This window comes from Erythrolamprus reginae, chromosome 2 (genome assembly GCF_031021105.1).
Source record: "Erythrolamprus reginae isolate rEryReg1 chromosome 2, rEryReg1.hap1, whole genome shotgun sequence".
NCBI classification, from domain to species: Eukaryota; Metazoa; Chordata; class Lepidosauria; order Squamata; family Dipsadidae; genus Erythrolamprus; species Erythrolamprus reginae.
Genome location: NC_091951.1, coordinates 256,840,578 through 256,865,404, shown reverse-complemented (window position 1 = coordinate 256,865,404; position 24,827 = coordinate 256,840,578). Strand labels below are relative to the sequence as shown.

At 37.9% G+C, this 24,827-nt stretch overlaps 1 protein-coding gene across 5 annotated transcripts in view; it reads right to left on the bottom strand.

Annotated features, from left to right (window-relative positions):
- Positions 1-440: 440 nt before the first annotated feature.
- Positions 441-24,827, bottom strand: part of MOB3B (MOB kinase activator 3B) — a 97,820-nt gene continuing 73,433 nt past the window's right edge. For 4 of the 5 annotated variants that reach the window (XM_070742485.1, XM_070742486.1, XM_070742484.1 and 1 more), the window contains 2 exons: positions 9,583-9,785; positions 441-5,113 (listed from right to left, as the gene is read on the bottom strand). In XM_070742485.1, coding sequence (XP_070598586.1) covers positions 5,084-5,113; positions 9,583-9,785 — 233 coding nt within the window. In that variant the 3' untranslated portion in view covers positions 441-5,083. The remainder of the gene's footprint in view (positions 5,114-9,582; positions 9,786-24,827) is intronic. The other variant, XM_070742488.1, reaches the window with a different exon arrangement.

Here is a 24,827-nt window from a genome sequence, read left to right as displayed (position 1 = left end):
AATTGAGTTTGGAGCGGTTTACATTAAGTTTGTATCTATTGTGTGTTCATGTATTGTTCCGGTTGAAGCTGAAGTAGTCATTGACAGGTACGACATTGTAACATGATTTTATGAACTACATTTAGATCAGTTTCTAAGCTGTCGAAGCCCAAAATTTCAAGTCTGATGGAATTAATGTATTCTGTTGTGAGTGGAAGGACTTTTCTCATGAAATATTTCTGGATTCTCAATTGTATTAATATTTGATATGTAGTGCAGGTTCCAGACCAAGAAACTCTATTCGAGGGGAAACTGTCATTTATAAAAGGCAAACTGTTGTAATCACATTTCATTTGTTTATGGGATTTTTTAATAAACCACATGCAGGGACTATTCATTTTCTTTAAATAATCTTTGGTGCATAGATTAAAATAATTGGGATCAACACAGTATTACCAACATTGTTATTAACCGATTTGAAAATTCATTTTATTTCACTGACACCACAAATCTCATCAAACAGTGGGTTTTAAAATTTAAATAACATACACATAACTTGTTCTATAAATATATTGGCTTTGACATTTCTAAGGCCTGTATTTTTAAATTCAATGTATGTGGCCAAAGTATAAAGTTTAATTATGCAATACTGAAAACAAAAATTTACATTAAACACTTGGAAATAAATTCACATGTTTTCTCCAAACTAGCTGGGAAATCTTCCTCCCAGGCCCATTCCCTCCCCTATCCCAGATTAGACAAAAAGCATAACCGCGTTTTAAAAAAAAACCTCTTGCAGTATAAAATTGAGTTTCTTTCAAAAAAAGGAATACTGTATTTGAACTGCAAAAAACCTTGTATTTTTGGTTTTGTTGAGTTAAGCCTACACACACTACATTTTAGTCTGTGTTTGCTATTTCAAAATAGCTTCATGATTTATTTGTCATCAGCTAATTTTGATGAAACACTTTCCTCTTTAATATTATATATGGAAAATATAACTTTTGCTGGAATGTTAAGCTGTTCCCTATTTGTAGTGATTCACTACAAATTCCTATATAAATAATAACTCCAGCCGGTTGCCTATGTTTGTACCTTTCATTGACTATGACTGTTAGCTCTTAACTAGTTTTAATCTAATTTTTTCAGCTGGATTGTTTTCTTCCATACTAAATGTGTCCATCTCTGGTACTCTCAAGTGTTTGGATTGCAACTACCAATGAGTTGCAATATTTTGACAGCTGCAATGAGTGACAGTGTAGGATGACAGAGAACTTAAATTTAGCTTAGTTTAGATCTCTCAGATGAGATTCATCAGTTTTATCTCATTCTATGGAAGATAAGCAAAGCTCTGAACTATTGGGGCGAATGGCTTGAACTCTGATTTTTGTTTTATTTGAAAATGTATTTCCAATTTCAAACATATGTATTCTCTGTCTCTTCAAATTACAGAAGTCAAACTATGATCTTTGCTTTTTCTGAGTAACGATTTAGAGTTTGGTCACTGTGTGCAATATAGATTAACACATATCTGCTGGTTATTGCTTCATTTAACTGTAATCACTCCATTCCTCCATCAAACAGAATGCAGTTATGATCTATATATTAGCTCCTCTTGTTTAATTTCTTCAAAATAATCTACTGAAACTATTATTAAGTTACTGTTAAGTCCCAGATAAGGAGGAGCAATCCCTAAGATATCCAACTTAAAAGTTCTTGATATAGCAAAAAACAAAACAAAACCAAGCATTAGAAAGATTGGATACACTGGTCTTTATGTTTTATAATACAGTGGTACCTCTACTTAAGAATGCCTCTACTTAAGGACCATTTTCTACTTAAGAACCATAGCCTGGAAAAATTTCCCAGGAAATTTGAGAGTGGCCCAAAAGCCCAGCCAGTTTCCTGCCATTCCCCCTTTAATTCCGGCCATCTGGGCTGCCAGAGGAGCCTTTTGGTGGCTCTTAAGAAGGATTTGGCACTCCAGAGCGAACGAAGCATTTTCGTTTCTCTAGGCGCTTGGACTGGGAATAAACCTCTGCCAGTGCCCAGAGAAAAGAAATGCTCCCTTCGCTCTGGGCAGCCGAGGAGTCACCACAGTGAAGGAAAGGCGCCAGCTACAAAGCGAGCGAGTGAGAGGAGAGGGAAACCCTTCAGCATGGGAAGGAAGAGGCAGCAGGTAGCAGCAGCAGCCAGTGTATGGGAGGCAGTGTATGGGAGGCAGCTTTGCGCCGGGTGTATGGAAGGCACGTGCTCCTCCCTGCCACCTCAGAGTCCCTCTTTTTTTTTAAGCCTTTAAGTTTTGGATTTTTTTTATTCACCTCACCTCACCTTCTTCCTTTGGCAGCGACACTCCTCCTCCTCCTCTTCCTCCTCCTCCTCCCACCCAAATTCCAAGCTTTTATTTCTTTCCTAATGGGTTTGCACGCATTATTTGCTTTTACATTGATTCCTATAGGAAAAAGTGCTTCTACTTAAGAACATTTCTACTTAAGAACCTGGTCACGGAACAAATTAAGTTCTTAAGTAGAGGTACCACTGTACTTACATATAGAATAATAGTGGAAGCACCCTTGCTATAAATTTCTCTTTTGAACCCATCCCAAGGAAACCGATTCTGTGATATTATAGCAAAGAGCTAGAAGGACCATTTAACTTGAGAATTTGAAACCAAAAAATGGACAGACATAAAGGAAGAAACTAAAACATAACAAGTGGGCCAAAAAGAACCAATATAGACTACTATCTAGTTCAGAAGCCAGTTCATTTATTCTTTGCTGCTGAGCATATGTGTGGCACTCAAGAAAAAAATTCCCTGACTTTTAAGTAGCTTATTTTGTATCTCAATTTAGGACACATCACTAAAACAAACCAATCCTGGTTGCTAAAATTTGTAATTCGATATAAATTACTTTGAAATCCTGGTTCAGATTTATGTTAAAGTTGGTATTAAATTCTTGTAAGAACATATCAATATAAAAAAATAAATTCTTACAAATCGATTACCAGCATCATTCCGTTATATTATTATTCATGGCTAATACAAATGTACCTACATTTATAAATCTTATTTATATTATGTTCTAATATTGATTTTGGAGCAGCTCAAGAAGAACATTGCATAGAGTCAGCAAAAAATCTCACGGCCTAAAAGAAGACATATAAACTCTAAATTCTAGAACCAATTCTAAAATTGTATGGTATCATTAAATTTGAAGAAATGTACCACACAATTACACTATTGTTCCCTTTGTATTCTTATCTTCTTAATTAAAGATAAAACTTCATCAGTAAAAGCCCATTAATGATTTAGTTATGGATATTCTTTGGCAGTTCACTGAAATCACCATTAATTTTGGAGTATCCTATTGGACAATTAGTTATTTATTGAGTTGTGGAAGAATTTTTATCACATATTGAAAAAAATAAAACTAGAATTTCTAATTCTACCTTCATCCTAATAATCAATTTTGCTTAACAATGTTTTTCAAATTAAAACAAAAAATGACTAGGAAGCAATGAGAAGCATTTTACTGTGTTTGCATGTGTTGTGTTAGAATTATCTGTATGTATAATTCATAGACTACAAATCTCTTACACATATAAGTGCATTGATTATGAATACTCTCCAAGAAGGTATTCTACAGTTCCAATGTTTTAAAAACAATCTTAATTATACATGTTCTTCATACCAGCTCTGGATTTACACCATTTATAATCACACAAGTTCATCTATTTCTGGATAGTTACAATAATTGTCAAAAAGAAAAGCAATTGAGTAAAAGACATATTAAATGAGGCACAGTGGTAGTTCAGTATATTTTCCAGGAAATGTGGAAAAACATAAAAAGACAGTCTAGAAAGCAGTATAGATATGATCAGAACATGAAATACAATATCAGCAAAGTCTAGTGGTTTTAACTTTAATTTATACTCGCTTTGTGTATTTGCACGTTGAATTTAGCAATCTGAAGAGTCCTGCAGTCACTCTAGTTTCAATAAGTCTAGGAAATAAATCTAAGTAGATGTTTTTGGGGTCAACAGATGGGACTTATTTCTTCTACTACTTGGCCTTTTTCCATCACATGGAGGTTTTTCTCTTCTGGATTCTCCCTGAGCAGTCTTCCCCTTCTTCACAAATATATTTGAGCAGAGAAGCAAACTCACTTCTTTTCCCAAATAAGGATACAAGTTGTTTGGCCTGCACATCAATGGATTTTTGTCTCGGTCATCATTCATGCAAATGCAAAGATGGAACATGACTTTTTATATTGCATATGCCTGAAAAACAGATGTGTCCTTTGCATGAGCAGCCAGTTAGGATAGAACTCACTGTCAAGGGGATGGTTTTTATTAGTCATCCCAAGGATTTGGGCATTGTGGTTCTTGCTGCTAAGATGCAAACTGATAACCTCATACAGCAGTCCGTGAAGACAGCTGTAAAGAAAACCGATGAGATACATATGGGTAGTTGGAAGTGTTTCAAAAGCCATTATCTGGGTAAGCAGCCATGCCAGTTATAAATGGAAAAAACATTTTGTCCATTCAACTGGGTCATTAACTTCTTCCATGCCTATAATCTAAAATAGATGTTTCAGGACTTGGTCAAATATATATTCAACATTTTAAAGCGCCAAGTGACTTATTTCCTATCTCTATTTGAAGAAATGAAAAGAAACACGCTATCACTAAGGCTTTTCATAGAGGTTGCATGTGCAATAACATCACAGTTTAGTGACTTAAGGTCAGTATCAAAATCAAGGTTAGAAAGCACATCTGTAATAAAGTTGTAAGAACAGAAGTTGGAATTGATTTGGAACTCCTTCTCAATCACTCAGGGTCTATGCAAAAAAACACTTTTTTTCTTTCTTTCTTCCTCTACAAGTTATCCACAATTTTCCAGGGGAGTACTTAGCGTGGTTAATGTACTTATTGGTGCCAAGTGTATGAAAGCAATAATCTTCTGTTTCTAACTTTCCTGCTGTAAGAATAAGAAGGCAAGTCCTGGCCTACACAGGACTGATATATCTTCTAGCTTTTCTTCGGTTAGCAGGATATTGCTTCTTCTTTTCTTTTTCTCTCTCCTCCATAGAACTACTGTTTTTCAATGACACATCCGGGTTGTCATCTCCTTCTGGAAAATAAAGGAAGGTATGTAAGGTCAATAATTAATGTAGTAGACTATAAATCCATACACTCTTCCACTTTTCTCTTTCAAATTCCACTGCAAGCTTGTTTGTGTAAATTTTCACTCCTGTTTATTCTTTCTAATGTTCAAGACCAATGTGCATGGATGGCAATCATTTATTCTGGAAGACACTTTGCCTAAAAAGCTTTGGACGATGCAAAGTCGTCCAAAGCTTTGCGTAGGCTTGCACATGTTTGCAATTCCAAAACCAAAGCAAATTTCACCCCCCCTCCTTTTAAAAACAATTTAGTGCCTATAAAGGCCAAACAACAGATTAATTTATTGGCTATAGACACAAAGCTATTTATTAAGTGTGAAACAAGCCCGCCCACCCTCACATTTCAAGGTCTAGTACTGTACTGCAAAACGTCAACTTAATAGTTAGCCCATTTATTATAAAATCTATACTGCTGGCTTTTTCATAATTGTAAATCTGAGCTTTTAACCATGCAGAGAAATGAACAGATGATTGAGTAAACATTAATGGAGAAAAGCTAAACGTTTCACTTTAGTCAGATACTGCCTGGAAATTGAACTGAAACTTATTTTTAGTTCACGCAATGCTAGAATTGAAGCTTCATGGAGAATTAAGGCAAGTCTCCATACAAACCATAGGACAAGGTAGCTCCAACCTCATATATTCTGTTGAAAAGATGTCAACTTAGAATATATGTAACAGAGTACAGAGTTGCAAATCTTTTTACTATGGTCAAAAACATAAAACAGGAATGGGAAACATTATCTCTCGTGGCCAAAAGAGGAGGAAGTTTGAAATTATAGTTCACAGACCATCTCTTAGTTACAAATCATACAGTAACAAATTCTGTTTCTAGAAGCCTTCTGTTAAAATCTTCAAAGCATTTGGAAGATATATCAACTGAAAGATAAAGAATTTGCTCATATCTATTTCAGAATTACTTTCACAATCATTAAAAGCTCTATCACTTGTGGCGATAAAGTGATTAAACAAAAGAAATTCTCAGGCCCAATTATTACAGACATTATGGCCAAGCTAAAATGTGAATCATTTTATTTAACCAATTATTACAGACATTATGGCCAAGCTAAAATGTGAATCAGGGACTTTCTCCCAATACAACTAATGTTCTTTAATTACGACACTGTAGTTGGAGAAGTGCTTAATGAACCTGAAGATTATGTTTTAAATTTCATACACCATGTCATGGAAAACCTTCTCCGTGCCTTGGTTTTCCCTGTAATCACAAAATATTTCATATCCTTTGTTAGAATTTTCATTTTAATGTAATTATGTAATGGCAACTCTAAGCCAATCAAATGTCACATATTTACAATAAGTTTTGAAATATGGTAATTACCATAAAAAGTACAAAGAACGAAACATACATCTGATCTTTAACATCTTAATTCAATACCCTCTGGCAGATTTTTCTTCCTTTTATTTTTCTTCATAGAAAACTGCCCCTTGAAATGCTAGAAAATATGCCTGCCCATAGTTTCAAAGCCGCTGCATTCCTCGCACAAGGAAGGAAAGATAGAAGAGGAACACCTACCTGTGGGTCCTAAATACCTCCTGCTACTAAACGGTTATATAGGTAGTCCTTGACTTAAAACCAAAATTGAGCCCAAAATTTCAGTTGCTAAGTGACACAGTTGTTAAGTGAATTCAGCTGTGTTTTACAAGCATTCCCCCCCCCCAGGTTAAATTAATCACTAGTTATTAAGTTAGTAACACGATTGTTAAGTGAACCTGGCTTCCCCATTGACTTTTTTTGTCAGGGGGTTGCAAACGGTAGACACATGACCCCGGGACACTGCAACTGTCATAAATACATGCCAGTTGCCAAGTTTTCAAATTTTGATCACATGACCAAGGGGATGCTGCAACAGTAGCAAGCATAAAAGAATGACAATATGTCACATTTTCAAGGCCATTGTAATATTGCTCATTAAACAAATGGTTAAGCCAAGGACCACCTGTATGTGCACATTCTAAACATGATCAGAAATATGGGGTATAATTCTTAAACCATGGAATGTCTATAAGTGAACAGCAGGCTCTCATAAAGATTTATTTTTCTCAAAGAAGCACTACAAGGAGACACTAATGATAGCAGTAGTCCAACAGCTCAGTAGCAAGTGGGAAATAGTATTAGACCAATTCTTGAGGACAGATGGAATGTCCAACTGAATTGCTAAAATGGCAGTTCTATCATTAATTACTTGCCAGACAACAAAAGTAGGCTATAAATAAAATAAACCCTGAAATTCTCAGGCCGAAAGTTTTGTCTGGGTCTGAAAATTTAACTGATTTTGTTCAGGTTGCCTAAACTTTCAGATTCAATTGTAAAGTTTCAAAGTACGGGCTGAGTATACACATTTAGTTTACATTCTCAGGCTCTCTGGAATGATAAAATGTCCACAGACAAGGGGATATTGTTTAAACTTTTTCCTTCATCAAACACGAGGTTAACTGCTCAAATACTTTGGCAACAAAGTAAGAGTCTTCTTTCCAATTACAGTACTCCTTGTTTCACAACTGTTCTGCAAATATGACTTAAATTACTGTAATTACAGATAACCAGGGCAACCTTTAATCTAATACAATCTGCAGAATGCAACATGCAATTTAAACTGATTGAATTGAAAGCTAAAATACTCACATGAGGGTAATTTCTTCTGTTTTTGCCATATTTCAGTTAAGATGATATACAAAATTTATTTTTAGACTGATATATAAGAAATACTGATTCTTCTTGAGTTTGAAAATAAAATAAATTATTTGACTTTAATACAAAGAGTTCAGTTCTGGAATGACTACCTATTCCGCGGCTAATTAAATTTAGTCACAGAGAGGTAAAAAGGACCCCAAAAATATTAACAGAAAGCAGAGGCGGGCTCCTCTTACCTTGATACTGATGCACTGCGTGCCACATTGCCATGTTTTCCCATGTGCACACGCTTACTACATGCGCATATACATGCGTGTCCTCTCGTGTGATTTCGCTTCCTGAGCATGCACAGAAACAAAATATCACAGGAGGATGCTAGCACACGCGAGTTTGCGATTTTTTTGCTTCCTGTACAGGTGTGGAGCCAAAAAAATGCAGAAATCTTGCACACACAAATGTCCCCTCGCCAGATTTTGCTTCCATGCATGTGCAGGAAATCAAGGCAAAAAATTCAGGAAAAAAGATGGTGCGCACAACAGCCCGGCAAAGATGGTACCGGAACTGTCGCGTGCAAATGATGCAATCGGCAGGCTGCTACCGGAAGAGCAGAGAGGACCGTACCAGTAGGAACCCAACACTGACAGTATCCAAAGTTAACAAGGGGAAGTGAAGAGATCACATTAATTTTATCACTTGATGCAAAATGCATGTTTAGGCCCAGTACAGGTAGTCCTGGATTTGCAACAGTTCAGTTAGTCACGGTTCAAAGTTACAACAGCACTGAAAACAGTTGACTTATGACCATTTTTCATATTTATGACTGTTACAGCATCTCCATGGTCATGTGATCAAAATTCAGCTGCTTGGCAACTGACTGCATTGCTCCACGGTCATGTGATCACCTTTTGCGTTCTTCTGACAAGCAAAGTCAATGGAGAGACCAGACTCATTTAACAGCTGTGTTACTAACTTTACATCTGCCGTAATTCACTTCACAACTGTGGCAAGAAAGATCATAAAATGGGACAAAACTCACTTAAATGTCTCACTTAGCAGAAATTTGGACTACATTGTGGCTATAAGTCGAGGACTATCTGTACATTCTGCTAAACAGAAATGAAGCAACAAAACACAACAGCCAAACAAATTACAGAAACTTAAAATACTTTAGTCTGTTAAGTTATGCAAGATAGCGGATTTGTATAAGCTCCATAAGGTATAAAATTACCTTATGCTGTGAAAGACAATTGATCTCTCTAGCCCAGGATCTTGTTCTCATTACAAAGCTCTCTACCAGCTGGAAATCCTATTAGTTTTGCTATTCAGGATCCTTTAAGGATGATAATTTGCTGCATTCTAAATAAATGTCTTAGTTGTGAATTCATAGAAACATAGAAACATAGCATCAGAGACTATCCTTAGCTATAAAGATATATCACAATGTATACTACAGAGATCTGGATGAGTTTGGCAAAACCAAAAGAAAAAAATATCACTAATTATTGCAAAAATTACTTATATATACACAGTAAAAATTACTTATACATACACAGTTTTAAAGGCAGCCAGTAATTAATCTGATTTTCTTCATATTATGAAAATTTGCAAGAGTTTAAAAATCTTTCCAAAATATGTTATTTTATTTCTTAGGAGATAGTACATGAACACAGATACACAATTCGAATCAGATAAATGTAAGTGGGGGGAAAAAATCGGAGGGTTTTTTTTTTTTCCCAAATGCCTAGACAGAAATAAAATACTTACCAAAGGTTCTAGTTCCTTACGGTCTATGAGGTTCAGCTCTGTGACAAAATAATAAAAGTGCTTGTAACAGGTATTGACATGGGCCTCAGCCCCCATGATTATGATGCGGTCAAAGTGATGAATGTAAACGTGTACAAACACCCGAAATAGCCTGCACAGGATCTTTTTGCAGATCTGGAGGAAGTTTTTGGGGAATGGTACACCTGTGAATAGAGATGATTGACATTTTGTTAGATGAAAGTATAATATTTTTCAGGATGTTTCTACTAAATGAACTTGAGCCTATATGTATCCAAGTTTTTCCCAAGTAAATGTACTGGCTCTGATTTTTTTCCATATGAAAGTTGAAAAATATCTACAACATGATATTTTCAATGTTAAGGGAATATTGATTTATTCTCACAGGAATCAATTAATTTCATCTCTTCCTTCTTCTCCCCCCCCCCCTCTCTCTCATACGGCCACCTATCTCATATAATATTGTATACCTTTTAATGCATAAGAATAGTTTTTGCTGGTGGTTGTTGTTTAAAATCAGTCTTCTTCCCAGAATGGTAGTTTTTCTGTTGGCTTTCTGGGTATTGGTTATTTGTCTTTGTGATTTTAATTTCATGATAATAACAACATACACCACAAACAAACACAACAGCTTTGTTCCTAAAGTCTGCAACAATCCAAAAGAGTTTACTGCAACAGTCTAGTGTAAACCTAAAACAGAAATTTTGAAAACCACATATATTTATAGACCACCCCAATTTGACTAACTCTGGGTAGTAAGATGAGAAAATCAACATCTCTATAATTAAATTAATCACCATATTTTCCGTCATACTGCTTGGAAAAAACTGCAGAGGAGCTGGACCTTATTTCCTTTTTCAGCAAATGTTTTGTTTTATTTATTTATTTTATCCCTTCTTTATTATCTATATAAATAATTTAAGGTAGTAATGTTATCCAACACACCTTCCTTCTATTTCCCCCCACATCAACTATGAGGTGGGTTGGGCTGAGAGAATGACTGGCGCAAAGTCACCCGGCTGGCTTTCATGGCTAAGGTGGGACTTGAATTCATGGTCTCCAGCTTTCTAGCCTAATCACTAGATTAAACTCACTCTCATATGCTATAACACTGGATAGAAGCGGTTCATAACTGATCAAACTGACTGAGGCAAAGTGAGTAAGTGCTTTACTTCTGCTAACTAAATCACATTGCTTCTGCAGTGCTAATCTCCACTTCACACAGACTTAATACGAAAGTAGGGGAAAGTGACATGGCCAATGATTTTTTTCTTGTCTCCCTGAAGAACAAATACAATCTGTTTGGCACTGCTTCAATACCTTTGCCTCCAATATAAATAAAGGTAAGATATCGAAACATGCTGAGGTAAATATTAATTTTGAACAATCAACATACAGTGATACCTCATCTTACAAATGCCTTGTGATGCAAACTTTTCGAGATACAAACCCAGGGTTTAAGATTTTTTTGCCTCTTCTTACAAACTATTTTCCACTTACAAACCCACCGCTGCCGCTGGGATGCCCCGCCTCCGGACTTGCCAGCTAAGCACCCGTTTTTGCGCTGCTGGGATTTCCCTGAGGCTCCCCTCCATGGGAAACACCACCTCCGGACTTCTGTGTTTTTGTGATGCTGCAGGGGAATCCCAGCAATGCAAAAACGGGCGCTTCACTGGCAACGGAAGTCCGGAGGTGGGGTTTCCCAGCGAAGGGAGCCTCAGTGAAATTGCAACATCGCAAAAATACAGAGGTCCGGAGGTGGGGTTTTGAGGACTTTGTGTTTTTGCGATGCTGCGATTTCACTGATGCTCCCTTCCCTGGGAAACCCCACCTCCGGACTTCCGTTGTCAGCGAAGTGCTTGTTTTTGTGATTCTGTGATTCCCCTGCTGGGATTCCCCTGCTGGGATTCCCCTGCTGGGATTCCCCTGCAGCATCGCAAAAACACAGAAGTCCGGAGGTGGTGTTTCCCATGGAGGGGAGCCTCAGGGAAATCCCAGCAGCGCAAAAATGAGCGCTTCGGCTGGCAAAAGGGGTGAATTTTGGGCTTGCACGCATTAATCGCTTTTCCGTTGATTCCTATGGGAAACAATGTTTCATCTTACAAACTTTTCACCTTAAGAACCTCGTCCCGGAACCAATTAAGTTTGTAAGATGAGGTATCACTGTATAGGAGCAAGATCTCATCTAGCTCTCTATAGCTGAACCTCCGGTTGGGCCATTTTTCACCATCCCCAAGCTTCAGGGGGTTTTCCTAAAGCCTGGGGAAAGCAAAAATAGATGAAAATAAGGGTGAAAATCAGCTGGCCAATGCTGATATAGGGCAACGCCTCATGTGCCCTCAGATATGACTTTGTGTGCCACCTATGGTACGCATGCCATAGGTTCACCATCACTGGCCTACATACAGGGGTGGGCTACTGCCCAGATTGGGGGGGGGGAATGCAGTGGGGTAGCGAACATGGATCTCCACCCCAGAGCACCCAATTTGCATGAAAGATATTGAAAGAAAATGCAGGGTGTCCTGCATACTACCACAGTGTGGTAGTAAAATCTTTGGTAGCCCTTCACTGCCTACACACAGGCTTTATATTCTACTTTCCCAATACTTTACAGGGGGGGAATGATATTTAAATGATTTGGCTTATGAAGACAGAAACACCTACCATATTGTAAAAGAAGAAATAATTTTACAGGCAGGCACTGGAGAGTAGAGGATGAAAGAATTACATTATTTCACAAAGCAGTAATTATTAAAGAAGAAATAAAAAGGGGATTTTGGGGGGGACTCATGCTAGTAGCTACTTGCTTAAATAGAGCAGAGGAATGTATTACTGGATGAATGATTTGGCTCTGGTTCAAACAGTGTTACCGATTCATCTCCTGAATAAAGGAGTATAATAGTAAACTCTATAAACTGGAGTTTACAGTGTGAGGCTCTAGGTTGGGTTCTTTCAAATTGCCATCTATATTTACAAGTAGCCCACCCATTATATTTACAAGCAGTCCATCTTATGCATTTCAAAGTCTTACAACTTTAGCTTTGCAAAAATAATGGGTGGGCTTGGAAAGATCCTGAAGGTCCTGTTCATCTGAAGAACACAATAATCCCAACAAAACATTTGTATAACTAAGGCAGCTTGTTCCATAAACAGCTTTCTGTTGTGCGGGATTGGACTATAATTCCTGCTATTCTATTCATTACTGTAGCATCTGGGAATCATGGGCACAATTGACTTTTTTCCATGAAGGAAGACTGAACTAAACTATATGACCACTTAATTTCAGTTATCATATGGAATGCTCAAAAATCCAGAAAGAAAGCAGCAAGCAAGTTGTAGTGTATCACAACTGTCTAAAGTTTGAGAGATGCTATACACCATGGAAGATGAATTACCATATATACTCAAGTATAAGTCAAGCTTTTCAGCACCAAAAATGTGCTGAAAAATCTGACCTCGATTTATACTCGAGTCACTGATGGTACTCAGGCACTGTGATGGCCTGAGCGCCGACAGGGACTCCAGTTCAGAGCAGAGGGCACCCGTGGGAGACCCGCAGGCATTGCTGGTTCGGGTGAGCGAGCTGTGCAGGGGCGGGACAGGTGCTGCCTCTCCCCGGTTGAAGCAAGCAATCGTTAAAGAAACTGAATTCATTAAAATAATGCAATGAGAACTAGGATATTTTCTTCAAATTAGTAATGATGGTAACACTTCAGAATACGTAGGACAAAATGAAGGCCTACATAAGGGGAATTTACATAGGATATTTCATTAAGAGGAGAAACCAAAGGAAAGATAGACTGGATAAATTAACAACAAAGTTACAATAAATAGAGAAAACTTTACAAGATAAACCAAACAATTGTAAAGTATTAGGAGACTTGAATATTATTAAGCATGAAATAAATCTAATAACACAAGAAGAAATTTCTTGGAAACTGAGAACTGCCAAACAAAAATACTTTGAATCTGGAAACAAACTGGGGAGATTAGCCTGATGAACAAAAATTAGCCCAACAGAAAGTAGATAAAACAATAGAAGCATTGTATGACTCAACTGGAAATCTGAAAACAACTATTACTGACAAAAAATATATAGCATAAACATTTTATGAGAAATTATGTGAAGAGGGAGAGATGGATAGGGATATGATTATAGAATTTCTAGGGGGAATAGATATGACAATATTAACAGATGAAGATAGAGATACGTTTATAAGTTACCAGTAGCCACTGCATTTTCCACCCTCAACTTATACTGGAGTCAATAAATTTTCCCAGTTTTTGTGGCAAAAGTAGGTGCCTCTGTTTATAATCGGGTTGACTTATACTTAAGTATATATGGTAATCATTTCCATCAAGGAAATACTGAACTACCTCAGGTTCCACATAAAAGCAGCTATCATGGGAAGCACATCACACACCCTGATAGTCGCAATGGCTTCTTTGCGGGGCATATTGTGAGATGCGGTTCTAATATAGCAGAGATTTACAACTGCAGTTGGCTTGGACTTCATTAGGTTTTGAGCTATACTGAATATTGAAGGCTGCTGGGATTTTTAAGGCTTACAGCACAGATTTTAAAGACAAAAATCTGTGCCTTAAGCATTTGCAAGGCTTTAGTCATCCATTTGGCTTCTTAAAACCTCTAAGCACTATAAATCTATCAATGGGCCAAAATGATTGGCTCTTAGGGAGGTGCTGCAGTTCACAAGAGTCTGATGAGCTGCATTTTTGCATTTTTCATTCAGTGATTTTCAAACTGGGCTCTGTGGAACTCCAATAGATAATCTGTCACATAGCCTTCCCAAACTAAGTACGGTACCTCTAATTCACCAGTGGACCCTGTATTTTATGAATGTATATTTAGTGGTCCACAATTGGAAATGTTTGAGAAAACACTCGTCAAGAAGCAATCTGGTTGGAGAGAACTATTTTATACACTAGTTTTACGCACAGAGACATAACGCTCTGTGCTTAACACTCTGTTCAATAATCAACACAGGAGAGCATTTCTACCTCTTTTTCTCTTCAAATTGAGTCAAAGGAGAAATGTAGATAAGAAAAAGGGAAACAGACTCCCCCAATTAGAGATTATACCATTGCAGAAATAGTTTTGAAACAAATTTAAGCTTACATTGCAATATTGAATGTGCAAGCTTGAAGGTAACCGAACACAATTGGTGAATTTCAAGAATGGAAGCTAACACATTCTCTTCCCTTATTCATAAGCCAGAGTTTGAAAAGGACTCTTTATGGCTGCCCCTTTGGAACCTTCTGCCCTGAAAAACAGAGCAAGGTTCCAAACCAGATGTTTCAATTTATCTCAGCATGTTAATAAAGGAAGTATCTGTCCCTGAATGCCAAAACAAACAACTGCAGTGATGCAGTACTCAGTTTCTCCTAAAATAACGTAACAGCTGCAAATGGCTAGGTAAAGTGGACTACCTATTAATTAAATGCAACTTTCCAGATGTTGAAGCTTTTGCAATGGTCCAATTGCAAAAAGAAAGGGAAACAAGCTGGTGGTGTAATATAATCTGCGTACACACACCAATCTGGTGAACATTATTATGACTAGCAGAATTCTGCCTCCTCAATACTGTTCAAATTAATGTAGCTGCTAGCCCATGATTGTTTCATATAGCAACAGCAATAGCACTTAGATTTATATACCACTTTACTGTGCTTTACAGCCCTCTAAGCAATTTGGGTCAGCATCTTGCCTCCAACAATTTGGGTCTTCATTTTATCTGCCTGGGAAGGATGGAAGGTGGAATCAACTTTGAGCCTGGTGAGATTTGAACGGCCAAATTGCAGTCAGCCAGCAATCAGCAGAAGTAGCCCGCAGTACTGCATTCTAAAGGAAAAGGTTTCCCCTATCCAGACATATCTGACTGGATACGGGCAATGATTATACTTTCACAAAATGCAAACTTTGTGTCCCTGATATGCCTGAATAGCTGTAGTTTACCTCGCAGGAACCCATAATTTCACTTTTGCCTATTACATCATGTGATGCAGTTATATTGCCCATTATATAACTTGATCCTACCATTTAAGGTTTTACTAATCCCATCACCTTAAAATGCTAAGCCCTGACAATAAGAAAAATTGAGGGTATTAAGATGGCATAAATGAAAACTTGCTTCTGAAGAAATACTACGGTCTTCTAATTTTCTAGCAAACAATGTTGCACATTTTTCTTAAAAATGTCTTATTTGTTTTGCACATTCATTATCTGTTAACATGTGGACAAATGTTACACAGTCAGTTTTGTGGACAAATGTTACACAGTCAGTTATACAGTGTTCCCTCGATTTTTGTGGGGGATGCGTTCCGAGACCGCCCGCGAAAGTCAAATTTCCGCGAAGTAGAGATGCAGAAGTAAAAACACCATTTTTGGCTATGGACAGTATCACAAGCCATGCCTTAACACTTTAAACCCCTAAATTACCATTTCCCAGTCCCTTAACAACCATTTACTCACCATTATTACTGGTACTCACCATTGAATAAGACACTTAGTGATCCTGATATTTATAAACATAATTATTTATTAACATCATGAAGCCGGCTGCATTTCCACACATGATCAAAGTTACCCAATCTTTCTGGGCCTTAAAACCAGAGGCTTTGGCTTCGTCTTTCATTAAGAAAGTGCGCGATAGTATCCTCTTCCAGAACAGGCCTGTTTCGTCCATGTTGAATGTTCTGGAAGGTAGGCCCCTTCTTCAATTATCTCTTTAAATGTGCCATGGACGTACTCCTCGGCTGCACTTGTATCTGCTGAGGCAGCTTCTCTGTGCAATCCTCAGGCCATAGTACCGTTGAAATTTATCAAACCATCCCTTACTTGCCGTGAATGTGGATGGGGTTGGAGAAGCAGTTGATGTTGATGGCTGGGGGTCTTCTAAGTCATTGGCACCTTCATCAACATCTTCTTCTCCCTCAGCTGCATTGCCTCCTTCTTTGTTCGCCAGACGGGTGTAGAGTTGTCTTTGCTTTGTATTGTATTGGAATCCAATGCAATGCTCTTCTTATGGCAGTCTTGTACCCACACAGACAAAGCAGCTTCCATTTTCATAAGCCGTTTATTTCTAGGCGTCACCATCCTTTTTGCTGCCTTATTGAATGTGATCATAGCTGTCTGTCTTATCTTCTTTTCATCTTTTTGAATGTATCTCACACTCGATTCGTTTATTCCATAATGCCGCCCAACTTTCGCATATGAGCGACTCCCTTTTAGCATATCTAACAGTTCAATCTTCTCTTTAATCATCAGCGTCTTCCTACTCTTTTTACTGTCACTGCCTCCACTCCACGTGGAACGTTTAGGAGGCATCTTGGGTATGTTTTCTAATAAGGTTTAATAGTTGTAAAAGTACTAATGCACGCCGGGATAACACCGCTGATTGGCTGAGATTTTGGGCTATCAGCAATGCTGGGCAAAACTTTTGCAATAACACTGCTGATTGGCCGAGAGTTCGGGCCATCAAAGATGACGGGTTAAATTTTTGCAATAACAACATTGATTGGCCGATATTTCAGCCAATCAGCAATGGCAGACGAAAGTTTGGTGATGACGTATGATGTCATCGAGCAGGAAAAACCGTGGTATAGAAAAAAAAACCGTGGAGTATTTTTTCATTATTATTTTTTTTAAAACCGTGGTATAGGCCATTCGCAAAGTTCGAACCCACAAAAATCGAGGGAACACTGTAATACATACAATCGTTGCAAAGGACAGAATAGGAAACATTAGAACATAACTTTGAAGCAAGGCATCAAAATCTTTCATTTTACTTATTTATTGCTTTAAATCAGATGTTCAGGGGGCATTTTAGTTATAGCCTATATATTAAGCCAGGTGCATGTCAGATTTTGACGCGTAGAATGGAGTTACAGCAGGATAAGTGGCTTGTTTAATTTTTTAGCAGTTGGGTTGATAGAAGAAGGCAGAATGGAATATGTGTGGAGTGTCAAACTCATAGCTTATGGGTGGGATGTGTCATATGCTGGCCCTACCCCCGCCCAGTTTAGTGAAGGGAGGGGAAGTCCCAATACGTCACATGATGCCATGATGAGACAAGTTTGACATCCCTGGAATAAACCACGTCTAGAAAGCTACATTTGATAAGGCAAACTAATAAGCAGCCAAACATGAACAAAACCTCTCAAATTTTACATAAAGAAACCAGACGTCCAGCATAGCCGAAAAATGGGGTGGTGGTGATGGAAATTAAATATTCTGATTATGTAATGTCTTTTTAGATTCAAAAAAGGTATTTCAGAGTACCTGGGAACAACTAACAGTTGCCACTCTGAACCATCTTTTTGAAATTTAATCTGAAGCATTGCACAGACTGATTTAGCATATATTTAGAAACTATTAGCAAAACCAAAGCAGATTGTTCATTTAGCAGGCATTCCAGAGAGAATATGTTCCTCAGTAGCTTACTTGAGGATCTCTTTAAATGAGATTTGTGCGGGCTAGCGAATCAGGTTTCAAATCTGATAGGCGAAATATACGTACTTACTTATAAGATGCTGATCATTTGGATTTTACATCTACTGTATTAGAAAATATTCTCCCACAATACCCATGTATTACAATAACACAATTACCTGTGGAGGCATAATGGGCTCTCAGTACATGATACATTCTTCATGAACAATAGACTGTTGTTGCAAATAATTTCGTAACCAGTTGCTTTGTTTAACACAAAAGGTACAGCATTCTTGCGTAGCACAGCTTGCCAAGAGATGCCAGGTCAAACAAACCTGAAGTGGCACTCTTATAAAGTTTCCATTGTTCAATTACTATAAAATAGGTTTAGCATTACATTCTTAATGTGCACATTCCATCATTGTTCCCAATCACTGAATGAGACGTAAAACAATTATGTTCACATTTATTTTTTCATCTAGTTTCAGATATTCATAGATACTAGGACAGTACTAAAAGCTATAGTAATATTAATCAGACTGGGCAGATGGAAATGAAGAGTTTGAATGAATTCTGGGACGATATTGGAATTCAAAATTGTCCCTCTCCACACTACAGCTGTGTGTGTGTGTGTGTGTATGTACCACCATATACCAAAAGTCAAGCCCCACATACAATTTAAATTACGGTACATTAAATGTTGAAATTGGTTGCCATTTTCTTCCAAACACTTGCTTACTTGTTTGATGATGGTCTTTGAACATTTCTAAGGGCAATAAGGTTTTATCTGAAGCAAATAAATGAATATATAAGATATTGTGGTTGATACACTCTGAATATATAATTTATATGTTCCTGAATTGTTTCAAAATTACAATAGTTCATGCTGACATAGAAAATAAGAAAGTGTTGGTTATGACTTATAAAGTCCTACAGGTCATAGGACCAGATTATCTCTGAGACCGCCTTCTGCCGCACGAATTCCAGGGTGCAGTAAGGTACCACAGAATTGGTCTCCTTAGTGTCCCATCGACGAAACAATGTCAGTTGGCAGGGCCTAGGAGAAGAGCCTTCTCTGTGGGGGCCTCTGCCCTCTGGAATCAACTCCCCCCAGAGATTCGCACTGCCCCCACCCTCCTTGCCTTCCGAAAGAGTTTAAAAACACATTTTTGCCGCCAGGCCTGGGGACATTAGATCTTCCCCCTGACCAACAAATGTCTTTAGTGTGATTTATTGAATGAATGTAAATGAAAGTTTTAAAGTTAGAATTTTAAAGAATCTTCTTAGTATATTAATTGAATAGACTGTATTGTTATGTCTTTTGTATATGCTATGAGTCGCCCCGAGTCCTCAGAGAGGGATGGCATACAAATCCAATCAATAATCAATAAATAAATAAATTATGCTCAAAGTAAGAAATGAAAATTAACCCATCTTCCAACATAATATATAATTATATATAAGAATATATAATAACAATTAACAGATTATAAGCAAAGTTCAAAAATGATAATTACAATATATAATTTTGCTCCAAAATCTCCTGGTAGATAGCTGCATTGACCCCGGACTTAATGAAGCATAGTGGACCACCACCAGCAGATGACATGGCTCCCCAAATCAACACAGACTGTGGAAACTTTACAATGGAGCTCAAGCATCTTGCAGTGTGTGCCTCTCCATTTCTCCTCCATACTCTGTGTCCTTGGTTTCCAAATGAGATTAGGCGTTGATTGCTTACCTGAACGCCTCTTCTCTTATGCTGAGCGGGTACAACAGTCATGTGGGTTGCTCGCTGTCCAATCCACATAGGACCGAGTCTAGTCTTTAAAAAGCTTGCTGGATCCGCCCCTTCCCCAGAATTCATGAATCCCTAGACTTAGGCTCAAGGGTGGTGGCTCAAGTAATGCTCTACTCTCTTGATAGGAAGAAACAGGTTAAAGGATATAACCATGGTTAGAAAGAAAAAGGGAGGGAAGTGACCGCTGTACACACTCAGCGTATGAGAAGAGGCGTTCAGGTAAGCAATCAAGGCCTACGTACTGAAAGAGCGGGTTCAGCAGTCACGTGGGACATACCCAATAGATGAGTCCCTAAGGAGGGATTAGTTCGCTGTCGTGAGAGATAACAGATTGGAGGACTCTTCTGCCCAAGGCAGCATCTGCTGAAGCATAAGAATCAATTTTGTAATGCCTTATGAAAGAGTTTGGAGAGGCCCAAGTGGCTGCTTTGCAGACTTCCTCCAATGGAGCTTGAGTTGCCCATGCGGCAGATGTGACTGCACTTCGTGTGGAATGTGCTGTGATACCTCTTGGTACGCTGAGGGAAGCTGACTCATAAGCCTTTGAGATAGTCTCTCGGATCCAACGTCCTAATACAGTTGAGGATGCCCTGGATCCCAGGGATCTGGGATGGTAGGCTACGAATAAGGCTTCGGACCTCCGAATAGGTCTCATCCATTGGAAATAGATTCATAGAGCTCTGGTGAGATCTAGGGTGTGCCATCTGAGTGCAAGATGAAGGTTCTGATTGGAACAGAATGAAGGCAACACAATGTTTCTACTTAAGAACCTAGTCAAAGAACAAATTAAGTTCTTAAGTAGAGGTACCACTGTATATCTATTTTACTGTCCAGCTTGTTTGCTCAAGATGGCAAAGATGGAAGTATCTCTTCCTGCTGGATTGTTCGTTTATTTTATTTTTTATTTATTTGTTTTGACAAGTACGTATTTGTGGTATACGAAGATATAATAATATTTATATACATGATACTAGTAAAATAGAAACATTAGGACAGGAGACAGAAGGCACTCTGGTGCACTTATGCAGGCCCCTTGTTTGTTTGTTTATTAGATTTATAAGCCGCCCAATTGCTTCAGGACTCCTTCAGGTTTAGCCATTAATTGTTACATAAGCAAATTAGTTAGCTCAGAACAAAAGCAAATCTTCTCCTCCCTAGCCATGCAATTCTCTTTCATTAAACACCAATGCAACCTTTCAGATGTGAAGCAACCCTGGGGGAAGCCTGGTATACTTCAGAGTTGAAAAAGCAAATAACATTTATCATAATGAAAGGTTCTCACGCTCAGAGGCACTCAGCAACAAGATACAGTACTACATTTTTGCATCCGGTTCATCTGTTTCTTACTGCGGGGTATTAAAGTATCAAAGTCTAGATTGCATTTACTTAGATTGGATCTCAAACTCCACACTAGACCCAGGATAATTAGAGGTGGAGAAAAAGACAAAAATAGTTCCAAAAATTCTTTACATGTGGAGGATTTGGTGCCACAACTGTATGGCCACAAGCCTGTTCCACCCTGGACTTCTTTTGCCATTGCTTTGCCAAAACGATCTGATAATCTTGGCAGGTCAAGACTTTGGCCTCAATTTTTCTGTCTAGTCTGGCACTAGGCAGAAAAGCAGTGGTGATCTGTCCTACAGCTGTTCAACACAAAAACTTATCCAACAGGTTTGAAATATAAGCGGAGACCACTCTCGTATTGTATGCTAAAAATGATATTCAAAAGAAAAGGAAATGGTAACACATCCAATTCCTCTCCCTGCAGCATAATAAATTGTCAGTCAAGCAGCTCATCCTCACCCACATCACAGAATAACAAACAATAAAATAAAATGCTCTCAGAGAAAATAATGCCAACTACTTAGAAAATGCCTGTTAATATTTTTGAGTGTGTGAGAAGGTCTTGCCAATAGAGTGGATTATATCCCCTGCTATGTATTTCCCCCTTAATATTCTAGATAATTAAAAAGAATTGTATCTCAGTTTCTTGGCAGATCAATTTACACAATAATTGCAATGACTGTCTCTTGCTGGCTAAAGCACTAGAAGGCAGCAGAATACTATCTTTTATGGAATAGCTGGGCAGAATATTGCCTGTTTTCCCTAATATATTCAAAAACGGCAAATGTTTGTTTTTAAACGGAGTCAAGCATGAAAGCGCTATAAAGACATTAACTGATCCCTCTGCAATCTAGTTAGGAACTGGCTAGAGTGGAAATTCTAGAATTATGGAGTGTTTTCATTGGTGGATTTTGATCGATAGAGAACAAACAAACCAAAAAATCTTGAAAAATTTGAGGGAAAGGGAAAAAAAACCCCAAATGATAACCCCTTTGCTTTTCCTTCTTTTTTAAAAAAAATATGTGACACCATTACACTGAATAGTGACCTGCAAGAAGAATTAAATTTTCATTTGGCACACAAAAATATATGCAAAGAAATTCAGTCATGGACACTGAAATGTACATTTTGTCATCCACTGTTTTTAACGCACATTTATTTTAATGCACATTAATATTTATGAACTTAAGGGGCGTGCATAAGTGCACCAGTGTGCCTTCCGTCCCCTGTCCAATTGTCTCTCCTTATCTCATTTATCTTTTCTTCCTTTCAAATATGTTCACCTATACTTTTATATCTTTTCTTCTATTCTTTTCTTTAGTTATATTACTACATATCTATTCTCTTCAATGTGTATTATGTATTGGACTAAATAAATAAATAAAATAAATTAAAAAAAACTTTTAGCTGCCCAATTCTACACATGAGACACAACAGACTTCCCCAAGTTGGTTCCTAGAAAGTAGAGATACTCCTCAGTTTATGACCACAACTGAGCCCAAAATTTCTGTTGCTAAGTAAGGCAGCTATTAAATGAATTTTTTTCCTCATTTTATGACTTTGAATCTGCCTTCTCTATTGACTTTGCCTATGAAAAGGTTGCAAAAATTCTTCACAGGATTCTGGGCCATTGCAACTGTCATAAATACAGGTCAATTGTCATACATGGGGCTGTTGTAATGATCAGAAGTGTGAAAATCAGTCATGTCACTTTTTTTCAATGCCATTGTAACTTTGAATGGTCACTAAATGAATGGTTTTAAGTCGAGGATTACTTGTATGAGAGATACAATATCCATGCTCCCCAAAAAAGTATGATCATACAGGTAGGAAAAGTTATAAAGAATTAATTATTATTATTATTATTATTATTATTATTATTATTATTATTATTTATTACGATTTGTATGCCGCCCCTCTCCGTAGACTCGGGACGGCTCACAGCAATAATAAAACAATGTACAACAAAATGTATGACCGGTTAGGTCCCACAGAGTCGGCCTTCTTCGGGTCCCGTCGACTAAACAATGTCGTCTGGCGGGACCCAGGGGAGGAGCCTTCTCTGTGGTGGCTCCGACCCTCTGGAAACAGCTCCCCCCTGAGATTAGGATTGCCCCCACCCTCCTTGCCTTTCGTAAACTCCTTAAAACCCACCTCTGCCGTCAGGCATGGGGGAACTAAAACATCTCCCCCTTGCCCATGTTGTTTGATGTCTGATTGATTGTGTGCTTGTTTTTTATATATATTGGGATTTTTTAATGAATTTCTTAACAATTGTAATTGGATTGGTGGGCATTGGATTTGTCACTATGTACTGTTTTTTACTATTGTTGTGAGCCGCCCCGAGTCTGCGGAGAGGGGCGGCATATAAATCTAATAAATCTAATCTAATCTAATCTAATCTACTATGCGGTTTGATGAACAAATAATTGCTTTCTGGGTTTGGGATGCTATTGTAAAAGCAATGCAACCATTCAAGAATTACCGTACTAATGCTAGCCTTTTCTCCTTTGAAAGCTATCTTTTGTCAAACCCAGAGAACACTATATCTGCATGATATGCTATAAATACGGAAGTGTATATTTATTACTGGAGTCTGGAGAACTTTCTGTTCTGCTCTTTGTTTGACAGAGGAGAGATGAATAAAAACTGCTTTTTCATTGGGACTTTATGAGCAAGCAATGAATATTAGACTTTGCCCTTCCGCATCTATCCATCCTGTTACCTTAGACTTGGACTCTTGTCAGAATATAAGTCTCCATTCCCAACACAAACATAAGCTTCTTTCCTCATTGTATTTATCTATTCTCTACATAAATCTAGAATACTTGTGAATGCAGAGGAGATACAAAGAGGCATTTTGTACTTAATTCTGGCATTTGCCACTTAATAGCAGGTGGGTCAAAACAATGCAACTTAAAAACTCTATTGAAATTAACTGTTTCTGCTGCATGTCCACTGCATGCATTTTTAACCTCAGGCAACTGCCAAGCTGTAATATCTTGTTTCTTCTATCATCAAGCAGTCAATTGTCAGCTGAGACAAGTGCCCATTAAATTTACATAGATCCAAGTATGCTAAGGCAAAAAGAAAACAGCACACAAGCTGGTTTGTGGATAATGAACAAGTAATTTGCTTCTCTCCTGACATTATTACTTTTTAGAAGTGTTTTCTTTTTTTATTCCAAATAAATTAAATTTTGCTTCTATAGTTCAACAGATTTTAAAAAATAATTTGGGTATGTGCGTTACCTTCATATTAATCATGTACAGTGATACCTTGTCTTACAAACTTAATTGGTTCCGGGATGAGGTTCTTAAGGTGAAAAGTTTGTAAGACGAAACAATGTTTTCCATAGGAATCAATGGAAAAGTGATTAATGTGTGCAAGCCCCAAATTCACCCCTTTTGCCAGACGAAGCGCCCGTTTTTGCGTTGCTGGAATTCCCCTGAGGCTCCCCTCCATGGGAAACCCCATCTCTGGACTTCCGTTGCCAGCTGAAGTGCCCGTTTTTGCACTGCTGGGATTTTCCTGAGGCTCCCCTCCATGGGAAACCCCATCTCTGGACTTCCGTTGCCAGCCAAGCACCTGTTTTTGCGTTGCTGGGATTCCCCTGCTGGGATTCCCCTGCAG